This window comes from Dermochelys coriacea, chromosome 1 (genome assembly GCF_009764565.3).
Source record: "Dermochelys coriacea isolate rDerCor1 chromosome 1, rDerCor1.pri.v4, whole genome shotgun sequence".
NCBI classification, from domain to species: Eukaryota; Metazoa; Chordata; order Testudines; family Dermochelyidae; genus Dermochelys; species Dermochelys coriacea.
Window position 1 is genome coordinate 253,459,802 of NC_050068.2, and position 22,937 is coordinate 253,482,738.

At 43.5% G+C, this 22,937-nt stretch overlaps 1 protein-coding gene across 2 annotated transcripts in view; it reads right to left on the reverse strand.

Moving 5' to 3' along the window:
• Positions 1 to 22,937, reverse strand: part of SLC41A2 (solute carrier family 41 member 2) — a 112,382-nt gene that overhangs the window by 39,485 nt on the left and 49,960 nt on the right. For both annotated transcript variants that reach the window (XM_043519541.1, XM_038387717.2), the window contains exons 6-8: positions 20,443 to 20,589; positions 8,846 to 8,993; positions 5,094 to 5,173 (exon numbers count right to left, since the gene is read on the reverse strand). In XM_043519541.1, coding sequence (XP_043375476.1) covers positions 5,094 to 5,173; positions 8,846 to 8,993; positions 20,443 to 20,589 — 375 coding nt within the window. The remainder of the gene's footprint in view (positions 1 to 5,093; positions 5,174 to 8,845; positions 8,994 to 20,442; positions 20,590 to 22,937) is intronic.

Sequence of the window (22,937 nt, forward strand, 5' to 3'; positions counted from 1 at the left end):
TGGGACAGGGACTGAGCAAGAGGAAGGGGTCCTGGAAGCATTTTGGGATTTTGAGGGAGAAACTCCCAGCTGCTGTCTTTGTTTAGGGCCCAAGATAAGAATTCCCAATGTATGGAAGGCTGGAAATCCCCTCAGTAGGGCTGATTCAAATGGTGCTATGCATACCCACACAGTCTCTCTCTTGCGCCATACCAAGGGAGCAGGATAAGCTAGCAGTTTTAGGTTTTACTTATTTGGGCCTGCCGTAAGATAGACTTTGAAGCAGTGTCAGACTTTCTGATGAGGGGTCCTGCCATCTTCAGAAAAAGACAAGAGAAGAAAAGTCCCTGGTAGGGGAAGTTTGTGGTTTTTTGTTTTGTTTTGTTTTTTGATTGGTCAGCAACAGTGATATTTCAAAAGCTACCTATTTGGTAGTTCACACTTAGGATCTTTGATAGTTAATAAGGTATCTGCAGATATGTTTATGTAAAAGGATTTTCTAAATTCCAATTTTATACTTTACACTGACAACAGCAATAATCAAGAGGCACCAGAGCAACTATGAAGCACAGGAGAGCCTACGCTGAATAAAAGCAAATTACTTACCTGTAATTTCCTCTTTCAGAAGGCATCGTATAATATAGCCACATTCTTAGCCAGGGGTTCTCAAACTGGGGGTTGAAACCCCTCAGGGGGTCGCGAGGTTATTACATGGGGGGTGTCACGAGCTGTCAGCCTCCATCCCAAATACCCTTCACCTCCAGCATTTATAATAGTGTTAAATATTTTTTAAAGTGTTTTTAATGTATGAGGGAGGTCACACTCAGAGGCTTGCTCTGTGAAAGGGGTCACCAGTACAAAACTTTGAGAACCACTGCTCTTAGCTTTCTGTGTCCCATATGTGGATAGCAGAAATTCCCTTAGCTATAGAATCTGAGGGTAGCCAAGCGTATACCCTCTCAGCAAATATTATGTTCTCCACTGCTTGATTAAGGGGGAGGAGGGGAAACCAGCAGCCCTTGATACCTCTACTGGTGAACAGTAGTAGTATTTTATTTATTTATTTTTGAGGAAGCGGTAGAAGGTTTTAAGAAACATATTCCCCCAACTCTTTCGGGAAGTGGATGAGAAAGAATCAATGAACCCAATATCTTCAGGAGAACAAGAATTATACATAACCTTTTTCTGAAGGGAGATGTTATAACAGATTCATTCTTAGCAATTAAAAAGCTCTACGAAGTCCAATCACCACTCCATGGATGTTAAAAGGGGAAAAGCAAATGAAGAAATGAAGGTTTCATATAGTCAACTTGTGTGAAGGTACCATTTTAAATAGAAGCATAGTTTTACTTAGACAACCCATAGCCTTTAGAAGACATTTAATGGGATGCCACCTTGATACAAATAATGGTGATGCATCAATCCACCTAGTATATGTCCACAATACCACTGAGGACACATTCTTGGATGCTGAATTCCGAATTGGAGAAATTTGGAAATCCACTTTTTATTTTACTATTTTGGACTGACTCCCTGCCAATGCATCTCAGATATAGGTTGCCATTTTGACACCGGGAAAGCTTGTGTGACTCCCCAGTTACACTTTGTTCACCTTGGAAGCTCAAATGCAGGAACCTTCAGTTCACATTGCACATCTGGAGCACTGTATGCTCAAGTCTCAGAGATTGGCTGAAATGAGAAAATTGATACCTAATGCCTTTCAGTACTAATTTAAACAATCATTGGTTTCTCGTCAGGCCAATGTTTCTCCTTAATGAACACTGATTTGCCAAAGGAGGGAAACTGCCACAAAAACCTTTGCCAAATCTTCCTCACGATACATGAGAGGTTGCTATGGGGACCTATTGGCCTTTCTTCTTAGTGTGCTTTTGATGCATTGACGGAGGTTGTCCTGGCAACCACTATCAGCAGCTCTTTAGCATTTCTGCCCACTGTAGGGACACATTAGTGGAGGGACTCATCTGTGGCGGTCTTGATGCAGTGTTCCACTTCAGTGAAAGGATGTATCTAAGAAAAATATATGGCCTGTTCTCCACCTCACCATTCCAAAATCAACCACTGTCCTACACAGATAGTTGAAAGTATTCCATCAGTACTTTTGCAAAGACTGTGAAAGCTTGATGAAGCTGGATGTTACTTCTTTGACATAAGACTTTCACTTGGCACAAGGCTGTCTGCAAGGAGACTCTTAAATGTTTTGTTATACTGATCAGAATTCTAGCTGATAGTCCAGTTGCCTCAAAACATTCAGCTACTATAGTTTCTTGCCACTATGGTAAGCAGTGGGTGCCTTATACAAATCTGTCATCTCTGGTGCTTATTAATTCCAGGATCTTGTTGCGTAAAGCTCCAGAATCAAGAAGCTTGCCAGCTACACACCACAGGAAAAACAATTAAGGCCAAGATTTTCAGAAGTGATGTGATTTTGGAAGCCCAACTTGAAAAACCTTCAGAAAGAACTGGTTTTCAGAAAAATGCTGAGCAATGATCCTCTGAAAGTCAGCTCCCTTGAAGGTATCAAGCAGGGGAGCCAGCTGGGGCACTACTATTGTCTCTTCTGAAAACCCTGGCTTAAGTGGTTTGAGGAAAGGTGAATTCAGAACTACCATTTATAACTAATGTATCGAAGAAGATCTCCACCATCAATGGTTAAAAACAAGAAACAAAGGGCTGCCAGTTCCACACACATGGGAGGAGCATACTACCTGGTAGTGGTAACTGAGTGTTTAGCTTCTCTAACAGTTTATGGAACCAATTCCTCCCAATCTTTGGTCAAAGATAGCTACGGTCTGCTGACCCTCACAGAATGCTGCAAGGCATACTAATTTGGGACTTTGAGGAGTAAGGGGAACTGAAATTCAGGTGGGTAATTGTGTTGAAGATAGAGTTTTTTGGGGTGTTTTTTGGGTTAGAATAGATGCTGACTTTCACTTGTTTATTAATTCAAGGGCATCTAGGGGTATGTCTACACTAGAAATGGTACAGCAGCACAGCTGCAGCGCTGTAGCATAAACACTTACTAAAACAACAGAAGGGTTCGTCCATTGACAGTGTTTCCTCTAAGCTGCAGGCCTGTGCATCGAGTGCTGCACCCTTGATTATTACAGTCGCACACATCCTCAGCAATGGCGACTTGTGTTCAGGTGCCCTTTCCCCCGCTGCTGTGCTGCTCCTGCCCTCTGTCTTGGAACTCCTGGCCAGTTGCTCCTGGGAGCCTCCTGCTTTCTGTGCAGAGTGGGGAAGGAAGGGAGGGGTGCTGATGTCAGGGTGTCCCACTCCTCTCCCCATGTACCCTATCTCCACAGAGCGGTGGGGCTGAGAGGGGAACAGCGCCGGGGAGTGAGACAGAGCTGGTGGCGGCTGCTGCTGTGTCTGAACAAGCTTTCAGACTGGTGAGTGTCGCTCTGCTTAAAGTGATAGCACACTCTCTCTCTCACACACACACTCACACATACACATTCTGTCACACACACACAATCTCTCACACAAACACACACACACACTCTCTCTCTCTCTCACACACACAGAGTCTCTTTCACACTCACCTCCCAATACAAACTTGTATTATTGTTTTTGTTCTTACTTCTTGGTACTTCCTTCAATGCACATATATGCTCTGTAATTTTATTATTTCAAAGTGCTGTTATTTTATTTTTTTGACTGATCTATGCATTTCATAATTTTATTTCTCTCTTATGCTTAAACTTAATTCTTTGAGTAGTGAGTTCTAAAATGCCTAACCTGTCCTGGCTGGAGTAATTATCCCTATGATAACTTTTTAAAAATATATATTATATCTAGGTTTTTAATTTCTACTGGTGGTGCACATCCACACATCACCTCAATATTGGTGCACATACAAAAATTCATAGATGGAAAAAATTAGAGGAAACATTATCATCGCTGTAGTAAATCCACTTATCTGAGAATAATTCTTCCATCAACCTAGAGATGTCTATACCAGACTTAGGTTGGCTTAACTACATTGCACAGGGCGTGAAATTTTTCACATCCCTGACCGATGTAGTTAAGCTGACCTAATTTTGTAGTGTAGACCAGCCCTAAGAGTTTTAGGCAGCCTTTTGTATATTTTTATGAATCGAAATGAGCAGAGATTTAACACAATATTTATATTTAGAGAAAGTTTCTTTATACTTGCTACACAGTAAACAGTAAACCTACTGCAAATACCTGTGTCTAATTTCTACATGAGATCTTTCTGCACATTGCAAAGTAGACCAATGAAGAATAAATCAGAACTAGAAAATAAATATATTTCTTACAAGTAAAGCCTACGTAGAGTACAAATCTGTGGATATCCGCATCCGCAGACCATGTTTGTGGATCAGATTGGATGAGGATACAAATTTTGTATCTGCGCAGGGCTCAACTTACAAGACATTTTATTTTTAAAAAACAGTTTAATATGCTGAGAAATTAATCCAACATTCCACATCTATGCTTAAAGAATTAACACAGAGACAGGAATCTAGGAAATATCCACATTTAATTAATGGACCTAATTAAGGTTCACAAATATATATCTGCATGGCTGCAAAGTGTTTGATTTGTACATGCAGTTGCACATATTGGCAAGCATATGAACCAACACCCAACTTGCTCTATGATTTCTATATTTTGCCTGCATTATTACCACTTAATACTTGTACCTGCATATTTTGGAGATGGAGTTTAAGTGACTGTTTTTGAAAATTTGCCCCATATGTCCAAGAGAAAACCCTTGAAGAATTACATCTTTGAATCCTATATTTAACAGACATAATAATTTCAAAACAGTATTTGTATATGATTTCTTTCAACTTTCCCCCTTTCTTACACAAACTTTAAATATGTACTACTAGCCTCCTGTTTTTCCTTTCTGTCTCACATGCACTTCGATATTTCTGGTACAGAAAACTAGGAGTCACTGCTATTATTTTAAATTACCCTGTTTCTGACACTAAAGTTACAACTTGAAATTAATGTAGTAGATACCCACCCACTGCAGCTGAATATTAGTGTAATAATCGTTTATAAAACATGTATAGAGACTTGTTGATATTTATTATAAAATAATCATATTACAGCCTTACCATTGATTACTGGAGTATAAACAACAATCCCAACCAAATTAGGATCAGAAACAGTTGTGTCCAGAATAAGGCCACCAATGCTGAAAAATATAAAGTACAACGTTTCGAACAAAGCAAACAGGTGCACCAATATTTATTTTTCAAATTCTATCAATCTTTAAGTATTCAAAATTCTTAGTAACTAACTCTTATTCAAAAAGTGACCTGAAAATGTTGCTCTCTCACTGTCTGTCCCACCAGCCCCCACTTTTTCAAGGAAAGTTTGAGCACACAGTTTCACTGATCCCAAGGACATTATTAGTGAAAAACACACAGTTTTATCAATGCTCCTTTTAAAAACAGTTTTTGCACCTGAGATGTTTGAAATTGGAACCTGTTATTTGGAAGAGTGAGGTCCTGATGTCAAAAAGGTGCCTTTCACTGTCCTGGTGAAAATCCTTTCAGATTTAGCAGATTTATAAGTCATGGAGTCTATTTTAAACACACACACATTAGAATTACCAGCAACGTTTATTATTTGTATTGTAGGACTGCCTAGAGGCAGCGATGGAGATCAGCACCATACAAACATAGCATAAGACAGTCCCTGCCCAGTCAGTGAGGACTTGTCCCTTTATTTTCTGAATGTTCCAGTCACAGTCCACATGCTCCCAAAACAAGCTGCACCTCCACAACTGTAAGCATACAATACACAGATCTCTAGCTACAAACAAGATGTAGACGAAAATAGATCCTCTCCTCTGAGCTGAGCACTATATCCCTGGCAAATTTTAAGTTCCTGCAGAGCTATCAAGCATTTGGCCCACAGGACAGTCTTTCCTCCAGCCCTCAGTTCCCTCTTCATAAACATCCAGCCCATAATTGCTGCAGTTCAAAAGGGCCAGAGCAACAAGTAGGAGGACGTGAGGAGGGAGTTTGTGTCCATTTCATCAGAGGCAACTGAGCTCCTTCCCCCTTGCCATTTCTACAACCATGACCTAACAGCTCAGGCTTGAAAAGGAGTCTTCTTCCCCCCTTTGCTGCTGCTCCTCCTCTCTCCCATTTATTTTTGTTCTGTGCAGCTCAGGCTTTGTCTTCACTGCTAATAAAGATGAGGGTTTTTTTTTTAACTTGAGGTAACTAACATGTAGAACTATCCCAAGGTAAAAGCACAGTGAAGACCTGGCACTTCAATTTTACCCACCAGCTAAACAGCCCTTATACCTTTGCTAGCAGTTCACCTTGGCTAGGCCTACCCAACAAGCAATCACACCTTCAAACACAGTACAGACATACCCGGGAGCCTAAAACACACAAACAGTCCCAGTCTTGCTGAATGTTACCACCCCTTCACCTTTGTCCAGGTGAATCCTTCTGAGACATTGTCTTTATTTACCCTTCACCAGGGGTGGCAGGTTTGTAGACATTCTGGTGGTGCCCAGAACCCCCCCCAAACTCCGCCCCCCACCTACCCAAGGCTCTGGGAGGGAGTTTGGGTGGGGGAGGAGGTCTGGGGCAGGGGATTGGAGTGCAGGCTCTGGGAGGGAATTTGGGGATGGGAGGGGGTGCGGAGGGAGGGGTGCAGGGATGAGGGCTGTGGGGTGTGGCTGCAGATGAGGGGTTTGGGGTATGGGAGGGGCTCAGGGCAAGAGTAGGGGTTAGGGCTCTGTCTGGGGCTGAGAATGAGGGGTTTGGGGTATGGGAGGGGCTCAGGGTGAGAGTAGGAGTGTGAGGGGTGAGGGCTTTGCCTGGGGCTGGGGGGCTTGGGGAGTTAGAGAGGCTCAGGGCTGGGGCAGAGGGTTGGCCTGTGGAGGGGTAAGGGCTCTGGCTGGGACTGGAGATGAGGGGTTTGTGGTGTTGGAGGGGGCTCAGGGCTAGGGTAGAGGGTTGAGGGTGTGGTGGGGGGGGTGAAAGCTCTGGCTGGGCGTGTGGGCTCTGGGCTGGGGCAGGGCTGGGGATGAGTTTGGGGTGCAGGCAGGCTGCTCCAGGACGGGGCCAGAGAGGAGGACTCCCCCCAAGCCCTTTCCCTGCCGGCAGCAGTGAGCTCTGAGGGAGGAGCCCCCCTTTCCTGCCCCCCAGCAGCACACTCACCCCCACCACTGTCACTGCATGTGCTCCTAGGGCCCCTCTCAGGTCCAGGAATCTCCCTTGCCTCCCCTGTGGTGGGTGCCGGGGGGTGCTGTGTGCGCCTCCTTCCCTGCTGTTGCCCCTAACTGTAGCCTCACTGGGGGTGGGGGATGGGGCTGCCTACTTGCCCAGCATGGGTCAGGAGCGGTGACTGCAGGCGGGGGGCTCGCTGTGCTGGAGGAGGTCCCGCCAGAAAAGGAAGGGTCTGAGGTGGAAGGGCAGGCTCAGTTAGTCTGCCCTGGCAGTCAAAATGGGGTGCACTAGGACCCTGCGGCAGCAGTTGCTGCAGGGAGGCAGCATGGAGCTGCACAGAAGAGGCAGAAAGAAAAGGAGGACTTGTGGCACCTTAGAGACTAACAAATTTATTTGAGCAGAAGCTTTTGTGAGCTACAGCTCATTTCAACAGATGCATTCCGATGAAGCGAGCTGTAGCTCACGAAAGCTTCTGCTCAACTAAATTTGGTAGTCTCTGAGGTGCCACAAGTACTCCTTTTCTTTTGCGAATACAGACTAACACGGCTGCTACTCTGGAAAAGACAGAGGCAGGGATGCTCTGCTCCAGGGACCGGGGAGGCACACGGGTGGTCGGGGGACACTCGGGGGAGGTATGGGGAGCAGCAGGTGGGGCCGGGGGGACACCTGGCCCCAAAATATTGGTGGAGCTGGGCCCCTGGGCTCTGAATATTGCTGGTGCTAAGGCACCACATGGAGTATAACTCGCCGCCCCTGCCCTTCACTAAGTCTTGGAGACCATTGTCATACCACTGGTTCTCAATCTGTAGTCCGCAGACCCTTGGGGGTCTTCAGACTATGTTTAACATTTCCAAAGGAGTCCACACCTCCACTCAAATTTTTTTAGGGGTCTGCAAATGAAAATAGGTTGAGAACCACTGATGTATGCCACCAAACTGTTGAGAATCCCCATGGCAAGAAGACTGCTACTGACAAAACCCGCAAAATTCAGTGCTGAAATGAGGCACACTTCCTCTCTCAAGGTACATATGTACCTCTGTTCACAGCACAGTCACAGATCTGCAAGCCGCTCCAACTAATCCTTTTACTATTCAACACAGCTACACCTAACAAAGTGAATGCAAGGGCATGCATGCAAATAACTGTTGGAATCCAAATCTGTGGAACACAACATAAACAATGGGCACAATTCCCTTAGTCCTTCATCTTCTCTGCTAATTGTGACTTCATAGATTTTAATGACAGAAGGGACCATTAGATTATCTAGTCTATAGAATTTCAAGTTTTGAGCCTAATAACTTGTATTTGACTAAAGCAAACCGTCCAAAAAGGCATCCAGTCTTGAATTAAAGACTTAGAGAGATGGAAAAATCCACCATTTCCTTTAGTATTTTTTAATCTTTATACCACCCTTATTGAACATTCTCAGTGGCTACTGCCAGCTCTAGGAGATCAGAGCTAAGGCGGCATACATTGCAGGGGAGAGGTGTACAGTATATCCTGGTTTTCAGAGGTTTAAATTTAGCTACTCTCCACATTCTGAAACGGCAGAAGGCATCATTGGACAATCTTAACTCTGCATTAATGAAGTTCTGGGGTTTTTAATAAGACAAGGAATAACAGTTAGATTCCGATAGGGGAGCACCAGGAAACAATTAAAAAAAATTACTTACCTGCTTATAAGCATAGCAGTTATAACAGGCTCCCACCCTGAATAGAGAACAGTTCTTGTAGCTGGATGTTTGGCAGCTATTACAATCCACATAGGAGTCAGAGCCAAGAAAAAGGCACCAACTAAAGGAGATATATAGTAATATGTCTCTAAAATAAAAAACAAACATTGATTTAGCCTTTTTGGGGTTCCTACAAATTTCCCCCCAATGAATTTAAACTTTAACATGGAATTCTGTTCTATATATTATCCATTTTTATACAGTCCTTATCACCATAGTATCCAAGTGTCTTCCAGTAGAACATTACGTGACATGATTAGTATCACATACATTTCTTCTTTCATCCTTTGCCCAGGGGACAAATCATGTGTGCAGTGTAGTGTTTTGTTTTGGGAGGGGTTTGGGTTTTTTTTTTTTTTTTGTTAAGTGTTTACACTGCGCTGTGTATCTATGTTAGAGAAGATAAAGAAGACCTGGAAAACAGAACAAACTTTGTGATGCATATCTCTAAATTTTTTTTTAGAGAAGTAGAAATCAAGTTTTCATTTATTAATTCAACTTAAACAAACAAGAACACAGTCTGCCTCCTCCCCCAACAATAGATTGCAAAGTAAGCTCTACAGAAAAAGCAAGCCTTAACTGATTAAATCTTAGTGCTTATTATTATGAATATAAATCACTCATGCTAGGTTTTAAATATTTAGGACAGTTCTGAGCAGAATACCAAAATGCCTACTTTTGTTTTTACTTTGAGTAGCTCATTTTTAAAATTACATATTACCAGCTTGCACAGTGTAATGCTTAAAAATACAACAGCAGCAATTTCATCAAAATTGCATCATAATTCATAGAAAAACAGCAGAGAACAGGGACTCCACAGTAAAGTAATATATTTATAAAGCAGAATTTGCTTATACAAACTGTAGTCTGTCTGCATAGAAAGAGTACAGTTTTCCTCCATAAATGAGTTTAGGACTCAGTCCTGCAGTCCTTCCCCACGAGTTGTCCCACTGATGCTATATTTCCTAATGCACCAACAACATAAATAATGGGATTAGTCACTTAATGGCAAATAAACGTAAATTACATTGTAATGCCTCAATGCTATTTTGCATATGCTTAATTTTATGAAAAATAAAGCACTTTTATTTAGTATTAAACAATCAGCCGTATTTTGCCCACATGTACAGAATTTGGGCAAAACATTTATCCCTAACAAGTTTTGAATGACAACACAAAGAAAGGTTTCAGAGTAGCAGCCGTGTTAGTATGTATTCACAAAAAGAAAAAGGAGTACTTGTGGCACCTTAGAGACTACCAAATTTATTTGAGCAGCTTTCTTGAGCTACAGCTCACTTCATGGAAATGCATCCGTTGAAATGAGCTGTAGCTCATGAAAGCTTATGGTCAAATAAATTTGTTAGTCGCTAAGGTGCCACAAGTACTCCTTTTCTTTCTGCCTCTTCCGTGCAGCTCCACGCTGCCTCCCTGCAGCAACTGCTGCCGCAGGGTCCTAGTGCACCCCATTTGACTGCCAGGGCAGACTGACTGAGCCTGCCCTTCCACCTCAGACTCTTCCTTTTCCGGCGGGACCTCCTCCAGCACAGCGAGCCCCCCGCCTGCAGTCACCGCTCCTGCCCCAGGCTGGGCAAGTAGGCAGCTCCATCCCCCACCCCCAGTGAGGCTACAGTTAGGGGCAACAGTAGGGGAGGAGGCGCACGCAGCACCCCCCCGGCACCCACCATAGGGGAGGCAAGGGAGATTCCTGGACCTGAGAGGGGCCCTCAGCACCAGGACATGTACATGTATTTTTTTGGCATTAAACACAAAGTTCTGTGAGGAAAATCCTTATTTTCTGAAGATTATAAACTGAGTTTCCAAATCCTGAAAAATGATTTTATCAGAGCTTCAACAACACAGATACACTTTTCACTTTAATAAATTAGGCGTTAGAATTTCAAACCCTTTGCATACTAAAACTTTTGTAGTCAAAGAGTACAGACTTTATTCACAATTATGATCCTATAGAGCCCTCTAGTGTTCCAAAAGGCAGTGCTACTACTCATGTGAAATAAATTACACTTGATCAAGACACCTAATCTAACCTGTTAGTAGTCAGTAGAAGTGAAGTAGTACATCTTCTTCATCAGAATACAGAGCTTCAGCACTATTTAACTCCCTTTTAACTCATCATATGAATAATTAAAATATTAGTTAATGTGTTTTATAACACCACTCATTTGTCTAGTGTAGACAAAGACTTAGGAGGCTTAGGGGTTCTCCCTCCTCAGGCCCTTCGTTACCAGCACTCCCAGCTATCTTCGAGACACCACCGATTTCCTGAGGAAACTACAGTCCACTGGTGATCTTCCTAAAAACCACCATCCTAGCCACTATGGATGTAGAAGCCCTCTACACCAACATTCCACACAAAGATGGAGTACAAGCCGTCAGGAACAGTATCCCCGATACTGTCACGGCTAACCTGGTGGCTGAACTTTGTGACTTTGTCCTGACCCATAACTATTTCACATTTGGTGACAATGTATACCTTCAAATCAGCGGCACTGCGATGGGTACCCGCATGGCCCCACAGTATGCCAACATTTTTATGGCTGACTTAGAACAACGCTTCCTCAGCTCTCGTCCCCTAATGCCCCTACTCTACTTGTGCTACATTGATGACATCTTCATCATCTGGACCCATGGAAAAGAAGCTCTTGAGGAATTCCACCATGATTTCAACAATTTCCATCCCACCATCAACCTCAGCCTGGACCAGTCCACACAAGAGATCCACTTCCTGGACACTACGGTGCTAATAAGCGATGGTCACATAAACACCACCCTATATCGGAAACCTACTGACCGCTATTCCTACCTACATGCCTCTAGCTTTCATCCAGATCATACCACTCGATCTATTGTCTACAGCCAAGCGCTACGATATAACCGCATTTGCTCCAACCCCTCAGACAGAGACAAACACCTACAAGATCTCTATCATGCATTCCTACAACTACAATACCCACCTGCTGAAGTGAAGAAACAGATTGACAGAGCCAGAAGAGTACCCAGAAGTCACCTACTACAGGACAGGCCCAACAAAGAAAACAACAGAACGCCACTAGCCATCACCTTCAGCCCCCAACTAAAACCTCTCCAACGCATCATCAAGGATCTACAACCTATCCTGAAGGACGAGCCATCGCTCTCTCAGATCTTGGGAGATAGACCAGTCCTTGCTTACAGACAGCCCCCCAATCTGAAGCAAATACTCACCAGCAACCACACACCACACAACAGAACTACTAACCCAGGAACTTATCCTTGCAACAAAGCCCGTTGCCAACTCTGTCCACATATCTATTCAGGGGATACCATCATATGGTCTAATCACATCAGCCACACTATCAGAGGCTCGTTCACCTGCGCATCTACCAATGTGATATATGCCATCATGTGCCAGCAATGCCCCTCTGCCATGTACCTTGGCCAAACTGGACAGTCTCTACGTAAAAGAATGAATGGATACAAATCAGACGTCAAGAATTATAACATTCAAAAACCAGTTGGAGAACACTTCAATCTCTCTGGTCACTCGATCACAGACCTAAGAGTGGCTATACTTCAACAAAAAAGCTTCAAAAACAGACTCCAACGAGAGACTGCTGAATTGGAATTAATTTGCAAACTGGATACAATTAACTTAGGCTTGAATAGAGACTGGGAATGGATGAGTCATTACACAAAGTAAAACTATTTCCCCATGGTATTTCTCCCTCCCACCCCACCCCCCACTGTTCCTCTGATATTCTTGTTAACTGCTGGAATTAGCCTACCTGCTTGTCACCATGAAAGGTTTTCCTCCTTTCTCCCCCCTGCTGTTGGTGATGGCTTATCTTAAGTGATCACTCTCCTTACAGTGTGTATGATAAACCCATTGTTTCATGTTCTCTGTGTGTGTGTATATAAATCTCTCCTCTGTTTTTTCCACCAAATGCATCCGATGAAGTGAGCTGTAGCTCACGAAAGCTTATGCTCTAATAAATTTGTTAGTCTCTAAGGTGCCACAAGTACTCCTTTTCTTTTTGCGAATACAGACTAACACGGCTGCTACTCTGAAACTTAGGGGTTCTAAGCATTTAAGGTGGCAGGGTCCTGAAGGCTACCCCAAAGCTGATTAAATACTTTAACAAGCATAAGCATATGACGAGTTATTTTAATACCTGATAATTATCTCACTTAAAGTCCTTGTATTTCAGTCTAGACACACGGGTATATTTCCTCTTATTAACTGAAGATGTAACTTTTTTATTATATAAAATCCAATATAAGAGGATTTATATTGAAATATATTGTCTTGATGGGTCCATCTCTGAAAAATTCATATGAAATCTTGAAAGCATGTAGATTTTTCAGTTTATTAATTCTCAGAAAACAAAAACACACAAAAAACCTCACCTTTATTATTAAAAAGAAAAGGAGTACTTGTGGCACCTTAGAGACTAACTAATTTATTTGAGCATAAGCTTTCATGAGCTACAGCTCACGAAAGCTTATGCTCTAATAAATTTGTTAGTCTCTAAGGTGCCACAAGTACTCCTTTTCTTTTTGCGAATACAGACTAACACGGCTGCTACTCTGAAACCTTTATTATTATGTTTCCATGAAGCATTCCAAGCAAAAAGACTTCACCCAACTCTACATTTGTTCTGCATTGTATTGTCATTCTCATCATGCTTCACAACACCATTGTGTGATCAAAACATGGTGGCACTTGCTCTAGCACCGTGGCAAAGACAACATACGTTTAGTCCCTCCAATCACAGAGCAGGACGATCAATCAAAAGTGGGACCATTCCCTTCCCCAGAAAGGTATGCAATCACCACTAGTTCTTTCTCCCCTCACAGTCTCTTCCTCCTAAGACAATTCTCCCTATGCTGATAGAGGCCAGGAATTTAAGTCTCACTTCAGTAAATTTCTGCAGTCAGCCTAATAGGTTGTAAAGAAGTACAGTATATTCAGAGGAAGATGGAGAAGTGAATTCACCCTGCTTTATTACTACCTTGATGAGTATGAGGTTCTTTACAATGGGCCATGTTACCACTCCTACTACTTCTTGCTCTGATGTTGAGAAAATTTTCTAAAAGGCAGGAGGCTAGTAGTGGACAAATAAATCATAGGAAAAGAAGAACACCAAGACATTCCTGATTCTCAGTCCCATGAAAGTAGAGAACTTAATCTTTTCAAGAAAAGCTCTACCAAAAGAAACATCTGAAAGCCTGAAACTATAAGAAGCTAGACATTACTATTCTTGGGAAATTCAACTCTAGCTATCCTTTCAAGGGCTTTATTGTATATTCTTATATTAGACAAAGTAACAGTATGGGGGATGTACCAAACAGGAATTCCTCACAGCAAATTAAAACCCTCTATATCCCCTATAAAAGGAGAACACAAAGACAATGATAAAGAACCCAAGGGTAGATGCAGTCATCTCAGAAGTAGCCAGATAAATTATATGTTCCATGAAAAGGGCAGTATCTCTGAAGCGGCCCTAAGGAAGGAAAGATGGAAATGACTGAAATGCCATTTGAGTATTCTAGAGCATCCTTTCAAGCATTTATGTAAAAAGCTTACTCCTCTATGTCAGTAAGCAAGCGATTTGGATGGCTGCAGAAGCAGAGAAAGAACAGTTAAAATTGGCCAAGATTCTTCTTTTTCAGAGTTCTGCTATATTCTTGGCCATACATGACAATCAGAAGAACTTCACAAGCCATGGTTGTGTACATCTCAGCAAGAATCTAAGGCTAAGCTATTAGCACGCTCCTATAAAAAGGAATCTGCAGTCTGGTGAACATCATGACACTGAGCCTTCTTCAGTACAAGTTGACTCTATTCCTCTCACTCAAACAGACAGCCCAGGTCCTAGAACAGGTCCTTCCTTCAGCATGCAGCCCATCAGAGTAATCTGCTGGCAGGACGCAAGACATTTTGTTTACGTTGACTGGCCACAGGCACGGCCCCCCAGAGCTCCCAGTGGCTGTGGTTCACCGTTCCCTGCCAATGGGAGCTGTGGGAAGCAGCGTGGGCCACAGCGACGTGCTGGCCGCAGCTTCCTGTAGCTCCCATTGGCCAGGAACAGCAAACCGCGGCCACTGGAAGCTGCAAGGGGGCCGTGTCTGCGGATGGTCAACATAAACAAAATGTCTCATGACCCGCCAGTGCATTACCCTGATGGGCCATATACCAAAGGTTGCTGACCCTGTCCTAGAATCTACAGTAATAGTTTCAAGAGCTACACAAACATAAAAACCCTAGTTCTGCCATAAAAGTAGAAAAATAGGCAAAAACATGACCAATCCACAACCAAAGTGAGTTGGGAGAGATGGATGTGTGATTCACATTTTCATAGCCTACCAATCTCAACTCCTAGATGACTGAGGGGAATAAAAAGGTCACCAAGAAACCAGACAAAATGCAACTCTGGCCAATAACCTGACAGTGTTAAAACACTGTCACTTGAGGTTGGTAGTCAGTAGGACTCATTGTAGACCTCATTTATGTGGTGGGTCTAATCTCATGGTATTCTCCACTTTTCATCTTTTAAGATTGAATTAGGAAGTCAGTGTTATGGCTGAGCAGTCCTTGCTGCCATGTACAGGGCTATTATAAAATCAACAAGTTTAGGTTCAGAAAATAATTTTCTATCCTTGGAAGACAGACAAAACACAGACAACAAGGGAAGAGTAGCACCATTCTGTGGGAACAGCTAGCAACAATCACGACTGTTGAGCAGTGGTGATTCCCAGAGAAAAAAGCAGTAAAAAGTTAAGACCAGTTTGATAATGCCCACAAAAGTTAGCTCATGTTTATAATTTAAAAGTCCAATATTTTGTTGCAATTTGGGGAATAGCAAGAGTCCTTTGTTATTTCAATGGATTAATTTTTCCAGTTTATGCTATTTTTAGCTTTATTTTATCAAGATATTTTGATTTGCAGGTATACATATATAGCTTTGACTCTAGGCACTTTTTTGAATGGTTTGTGGTTTTAGTCATCATTAAACAGAAGCAGACCTCTACACAAAGACCTTGTCTACACTGGCAAGTTTCTGTGCAGTAAACCAGCTTTCTGCATTGTAACTTCCGAGGTGTACACACTGCCAAGCCACTTAGTGTGAAGAAACTGCACAGTTGCAGTGCTGTAAAAAAAAAAAAAAACCATCCTGACGAGAGGCATACAGCTTTCTGCGCCAGGGGTACACTGCCACGGTGCCAGTGTAGACACCCTGGTCAATTACAGTGCTGCGACTGGCCTCCGGGAGGTGTCCCACAATGCCTGTTCTTGCCTCTCTGGTCATCAGTTTGAACTCTACTGCCCTGCCCTCAGGTGATCAACCATTGTCCACACCCTGTAAATTCCTTGGGAATTTTGAAAGTGTCCTTCCTGTTTGCTCGGTGATGCGTGCAGTGGTCTCAGCGCATCTTTCTAGGTTGCCACGCCTGCTCCACGCACCAGGCAATCCCCCGCTTGGAGCAATGTTGAGATGCTGGACCTCATCAGCATTTAGGGAGAGGAAGCTGTCCAGTCCCAGCTGTGCTCCAGCTGCAGGAATTATGATACCTACAGACAGATTTCACGATGCATGACAGAAAGGGGCCATGACCAGGACACACTGCAGTGTAGGATCAAGGTGAAGGAGCTGTGGAACAACTACCATAAGGAGTGGGAGGCAAACCGCCGCTCTGGTGCTCCGCCCAGGAGCTGCTGGTTCTGCAAAGAGCTGGATGCGATACTCAGTGGCGACCCCACCTCCACTGCGAAGGCCACTGAGGATAGTTGGGTGGCTTGCGTGCCACTTGAGAGTGGACCGAGCCAGGAGGAGGACATCTGGGACAAGCATGTGGAGGGGGACCCAGAGGACAACTCGGAGGTCAGAGATGCATGCAGCCAGGACTGCTTTTCTACCCCAGAGGAGGCTAGCCAGTCACAGCTGTTGGATCTTGGCGAAGCGCAAACTGGAGAGGAGGCTCCTGGTAAGTGGATTTGATTTTGGGAATCACTGATGTAAGTTGTTGGGGGCAGGAGGGTTGCAGAAAGCAGGCTTGTGTCTGTATGATGTGTGTACCACCACATGCCTAGTCTGAGTGGCGGAACAGGCTGTTGACTGACTCCCTCACTTCACGGAATCTGCCTCAGAGATCTCCAGGAAATCTCATGGAGATACTGGGCAATCCACTGCTGCAGGTTCTTTGGCAGAGTTGCTTTGTTTCTTGCTCCATTAAGGGTAACTTTCCCGCACCATTCTGCCGACACTGGGTGGGGGGGGTCCATTGCTGCACACAGGTGAGCTGCATAAGGGCCAGGGTGGAAGCCGCAATCTTGGAGAAGACCCTCCTTTGATTCCCTGCTCACCCTCAGCAGCGAGATATCTTCCATAATGAAGAAAGCCTATGGAAAATGTGGGGACAGGAATGATTACCAGGCCCCCCCCACACTGCTGGTTCTCCCCAAGAGCCATGTGCCCAGTGAACAGTAGGGTCCGGGAACACTGATTTCCCCTGCTCCTGCAGCTACTCACCATTTTGGGGATCTTGTGGCTCACATGTGCTTGCCTGGGGACAGCCAGTTAGTGACAGGTATGTGAATAGTGGCTGTGTTTTAAATCACTGGATCAGTGTTCTGTGTGTTGCAAACAATACTGCTTCTGTAAAATGTTGCGTTTTGGCTTCACAGAGTTGACCTTGGGAGCCCAGCCTCCCTCTTTGTTATTGCCGGCTGAACGGCTGCGCAGAATTAGAAAGCGGCCATGAAGAACTACGGAGGACTTCCTGCATGAGGTTCTGATGAACTCCGCGGCCGAAAAACAGGAACTGAAGAAGTGATGGGACAGTGAGAAGAGGGACTGAAAGGAGAATGCAGCGCACCAGAATGAAGCCATGGAGCAGATCTTAAACATTATGGAGCGCCAAGCGGACATGCTCCAGGCGATACAAGCACTGCAAACCGAGCAGCTCCATGCCCACCCTCCCTTGCAGCCTCTGTCGCAAAACTCTTTCCCATGCGCCCCCCAGACACTGCCAACACACTCTTATCAACCTCCTGGCTCCAGTCTGTACCCACGGCATTCCACTCCTCCCCTGTCACAGTCCAGCACTGTGGACTCCCAGTACCCACTGCACTCAACACCCGTCCCTCTGCAGATTAGCCCTTCCCAAGTACAGTACCCACTGCACTGTACTTCAAAGGAGAAGGTTGGATATGGTTCCTGGACATACTCAAATCTTTAACCATCCCGGGACCCCCCCTCCTCCTGGGACCTTCCCTTCCCCCATCCCCCACAGTGCTGATGTGGTATTTTTTGTTTGTCTCTCCCCTCCGGTTGTTAGTTTTTAATAAAAGAATTGTGTTGGTTTGAAAGCAATCTTTATTCTATTAATTGAAAGCAAACAGAGCCCTTCAAAGCAACACACAAGTATCTTAAACCTTCATAGTGCCATCATCTGCACCAATCACAATCACTTCCTAGCATTACAAGCACTGCACTCCTGAACATAGCAACAAATATTAGTGTCTTTCAGCTTCAAATTGCTGCCTCAAGGCATCCCTGATCTTTATGGCACCATGCTGCGGCCCTCTAATAGCCCTGGTCTCTGGCTATTCAAATTCAGCCTCCAGGCACTGAGCCCCAGCGGTCCAGCCCAGAGAGAAGCTTTCACCTTTGCCTTCACAAATATTATGTAGCATTCAGCACGAGTATAAGCATAGGAATATTGTCATTGGCCAGGTCCAGTTTCCCATATAGGCAGTGCCTGCAGGCCTTTAAACCAAAAGCCAAAAGCCAAAAGCACACCCAACAGTCATTCTGTACTTGCTCAGCCTGTTGTTGAACTGCTCCTTGCTGCTGTCAAGGTGCCCCACGTATGGCTTCATAAGCCACGCCATTAAGGGGTAGGCAGGGTCTCTCAGGATCACACTGGGCTTTTGACTTCCCCTAAGGTGATCTTCTGGTCCGGGAAGAAAGTCCCTGCTTGCAGCTTCCTGAACAGATCACTGTTCTGAAAGATGTGTGCATCATGCACCTTTCTGGACCAGCCTGAGTTAATATCTGTGAAACACGCACGGTGATCCACAAGCGCCTGGAGAACCATAGAGGAATATCCCTTCCGATTAATGTACTCGGTGGCTAGGTGGTCTGGGGCCAGAATTGGAATATGCATGCCATCTATCACCCCTCCTCAGTTAGGGAAGCCCATTTGTGCAAAGCCATCCACAATGTCATGCACGTTGCCTAGCGTCATGGTCTTTCAGAGCAGGATGCGATTAACGGCCCTGCACACTTCCATCAATGAGTCCAACAATCGACTTTCCTGCTCTGAACTGATTAGTGACCGATCGGTAGAAGTCTGGAGTAGCCAGCTTCCACAGTGCAATTGCCATGCACTTCTCCAGGGACAGGGCAGCTCTCATTCTTGTGTCCTTGTGCCGCAGGGCTGGGGAAAGCTCATCATACAGTCCCATGAATGTGGCTTTCTTCACCCGAAAGTTCTGCAGCCATTGTTTGTCAGCCCAGACGTGCATGACGATGTGATCCCACCACTCAGTGCTTGTTTTCCGAGCCCAAAAGCAGCGTTCCATTGTGGTCAGCACCTCTGTTAATGCCACAGGCAATCTCGTGTCAGAGCTACTACGCATAGCGAGATCAATGCCTTTGTAGTTTAAGGAATAACTCCATTGCCATTCGTAATGTGTTAGTCAGAGCGAGCAGCATACTGGTCGACTGTTCAGGATCCATTCCTGCAGACCGAAGAGGCAAAGTGCACAGTACACAAACCGTTGAAAGATGGCACCAAATGCGGATGGAAGCACAGGCATTGTTAAGATGCGAAACAATTCATCATGGGGCATTGGGACAGGACCCAGGATGCCCCGTGACCCCCTCCACCTTCCCACAACTCTTAGCAGTAGAAGAGGAAGAGATGCTCTGTGGGATAGCTCCCCAGAGTGCAACGCTCCGAATACCGCTGCAAGTGCCACAAGTGTGTATACGCTATTGTGCAGGCAGCTGACAGTGTGAACACACAACAACGGTTTCCCTTCAGCACTCTCTGAGTGGCACTGTAACTGCCAGCGCTGTAACTCTGCCACTGTAGACATACCCAAAAAATATCCAGTCAACAAAGAAACAAGTAACTAGCAGAGCAGGTGTGACAAGTCAAACAATGGTCTGGAGAGGGCTAAGATTTGATTTGAAAGTTGACATTCAGAAATTAACAAAGCCAGATTCTTTTTCAAAGGAAGAGGAACTAGTTCAGGAGTTTCAGTGACAAGTACTGTGCTGAGTGACTGGGACACTTTTGGACTAGTTAGTATACTAACAGATACTGGGAAGGGGGAAAATAGGGACTTCAACTGATTGCAGCTAGTGGCTTGAGATACTGTTTATCTTAAAAAGAATAAATAGCTGTGGCCTAATGTTTCAACCAAAGATCTATCATTTGGTGTCAAAAAGAATGTGTATCTATTTAAATATTTAACAACAACAAAAGAAGAGCTTCTCAAAGGCACATGTAATTAGAAACATACTTACCAAGGCAATCATAAAGACCCTGACTTATCCAAGCTAGTATAGCAAGAGTGATAAGGTCTCCAAAACTCGCTGCAATAGGTGTAGCAACATTGTCAGGATTTATGCCCGTCTTCTTTGATCCAACAATAACTCCAACCATTATTATGCCTAGATTGAGGGTAAGAAGAAAACATGTCAATCTTTATCTACATTGTAATCCCACAGGAAATCTATGGAAAAACGGGAAATCAAAACCAGAGCTCCTGATGACTACAAGCTTGTGCCTTTTTTCCTAAGATCATGCTTCCTCCCACTTCACTCAACAACATTTATTTTATTTCTTTTTTTTTTTCAAATACAGTTATTTAATTAGGTATAGCACAGGGGTTGGCAACCTTCAGCATATAGCCAATCAGGGTAATTTGCTGATGGGCCACAAGACATTTTGTTTATGTTGACCGTCTGCAGGCACGGCTCCCCACAGCTCCCAGGGGCCATGATTCGCTGTTCCTGGCCAATGGGAGCTGCAGGAAGTGGTGGCCAGCATGTCCCTGTGCCGCTTCCCACAGCTCCCATTGGCCAGGAACGGCGAACCATGGTCACTGGAAGCTGTGGGGGGCTGTGCCTGCGGATGGTCAATGTAAACAAAACGTCTCGCGGTTCGTCAGCAGATTACCCTGATGGGCTGCATGCCAAAGGTTGCCAACCCCTGGTCTAGCTGAATGAACAGTCAAAGATTTCATCACTCAATATATATGCATTAGCTATTATCAGAGGCACACACTTTTTTCAGGATGTCCTACCAGAAACTTGGCCACAAGTCACTAAACTGTGTAATTAAAAAAAAAATTCACTACTAGATACACAGTCAATCAAAACAACATTTTACACAGAGGTCAACAGTTAGTATGCTTTCTAAAAACAGCAACACTGAAATTCTTTTTAAGAGTAATTTCCCTATAGTATTCAAATGGCTGTCAAGAATGTTATTCACAGTGTTACATTAGCAATATTATTTGCTAGTGAAGAGAATTTTCCCTCTCATCATCCAATAGACCTGAGAGAGAAAAGAAGCTCTGAAGAGATTTCAAATGTGTTTATTCTATTATTTTTAACATTATTTACATATTTTTTAAATTAATTTCCTCTACTCCTTAAATCACTAGTCAGGAAGACTCAATTTAATCATGGATTTCTACATAATAGTGCATTCTTGTTGGTAGTTATAACCTTAATACATATTCTTCAGAACTCAGAGATAGATGTAGGTTTCATTTTTAGAAGGTACACACTATACATTTTTAAATGATTTATTTTGAAGATTTTTCAGATGAGTTTTACAGCTATATCAGAAAATGAATGATTGTTTGATTATTTCATTTACCAAAGATAATTGAAGCAGATATTTATGAAGTCATTGGGAGGTGAACTATCTCCAATTCCAACAGGTTAATCATTAATATTTGGAGGATTTTCTTGCCATGCTATACTAGGAGGAGATCATCATCAGACAGACATTTAAATTGTTTTATTTAACTAAAACAACAACGTCATGTATTTTGGATTTTTTTCTTCAACAGAAAACATATAATATTTTAACAAAACAAGCATATGAATTTTTGAATTTAGTTAAAAACTTTCAAGTTTTTTAAAATCAGGTTTTTGTTAAAATTATTTTTAACTAAAATAGTTAAATGAATATTTTTAAAAAAAAAACAAAAATTAAAATCAACTATGTCAGCCAGGTCAACATGAGAAACTTAAAATATTGGCTTCTGCAGCTAACTCAGTCGTCTTCAGCTTCATTTTCCTGTTTGTACATAATCTGGAAAAGAAAAACAAGATTTCCTGTTTTTTCAGGTCCCAAACAATTTCTCAATTTGGAATGAATTAGTCCAAAGGAAGAAAATATTCTTTGTACACCAGCAGAAGAAGATACTGCTGTTAAAAGTGAGGTTATCACTTCAACAGTCTCTGAATCCAAGTGTTTAAGTGACTTCCACCAGTTCACTGGTGTTACTTTCTTTAAAACATCATCAGCAAATAGGGGGACCAGACAGCAAGTGTGAAAAATCGGAACGGGGGGGAGCGGGTAATAGGAGCCTATATAAGAAAACGACCCCAAAATCGGGATTCTCCCTATAAAATTGGGACATCTGGTCACCCTATCAGCAAACATATACGTCTTGAATGCTTCACCCTTAGCTCTGAAGTTTATTATAGTTGGCATTATGGAGGGATGCTTGCTGGATGTCCATGTCATAGCCAACTCCTCTTCTTCAGCAGTTAAGGTTTGACCCTGGTACCGAGCATTGAGAATATTTGCAAGAAAATGAGCCGGAGACAGTGCTTGTCCCATTTATTTTTTTTAATTCTTGTAATTTAACTCTGTAATTGCATATTTCTCTTTTTAAGATCTTACTCAGTTCCTTCCAAATTTCAACAGCGTCATCAATAAAACAGCTATTTCCCTACATTTTGTTCAAGGCTACAGAAATAGGCTTCAGGGTACTCAG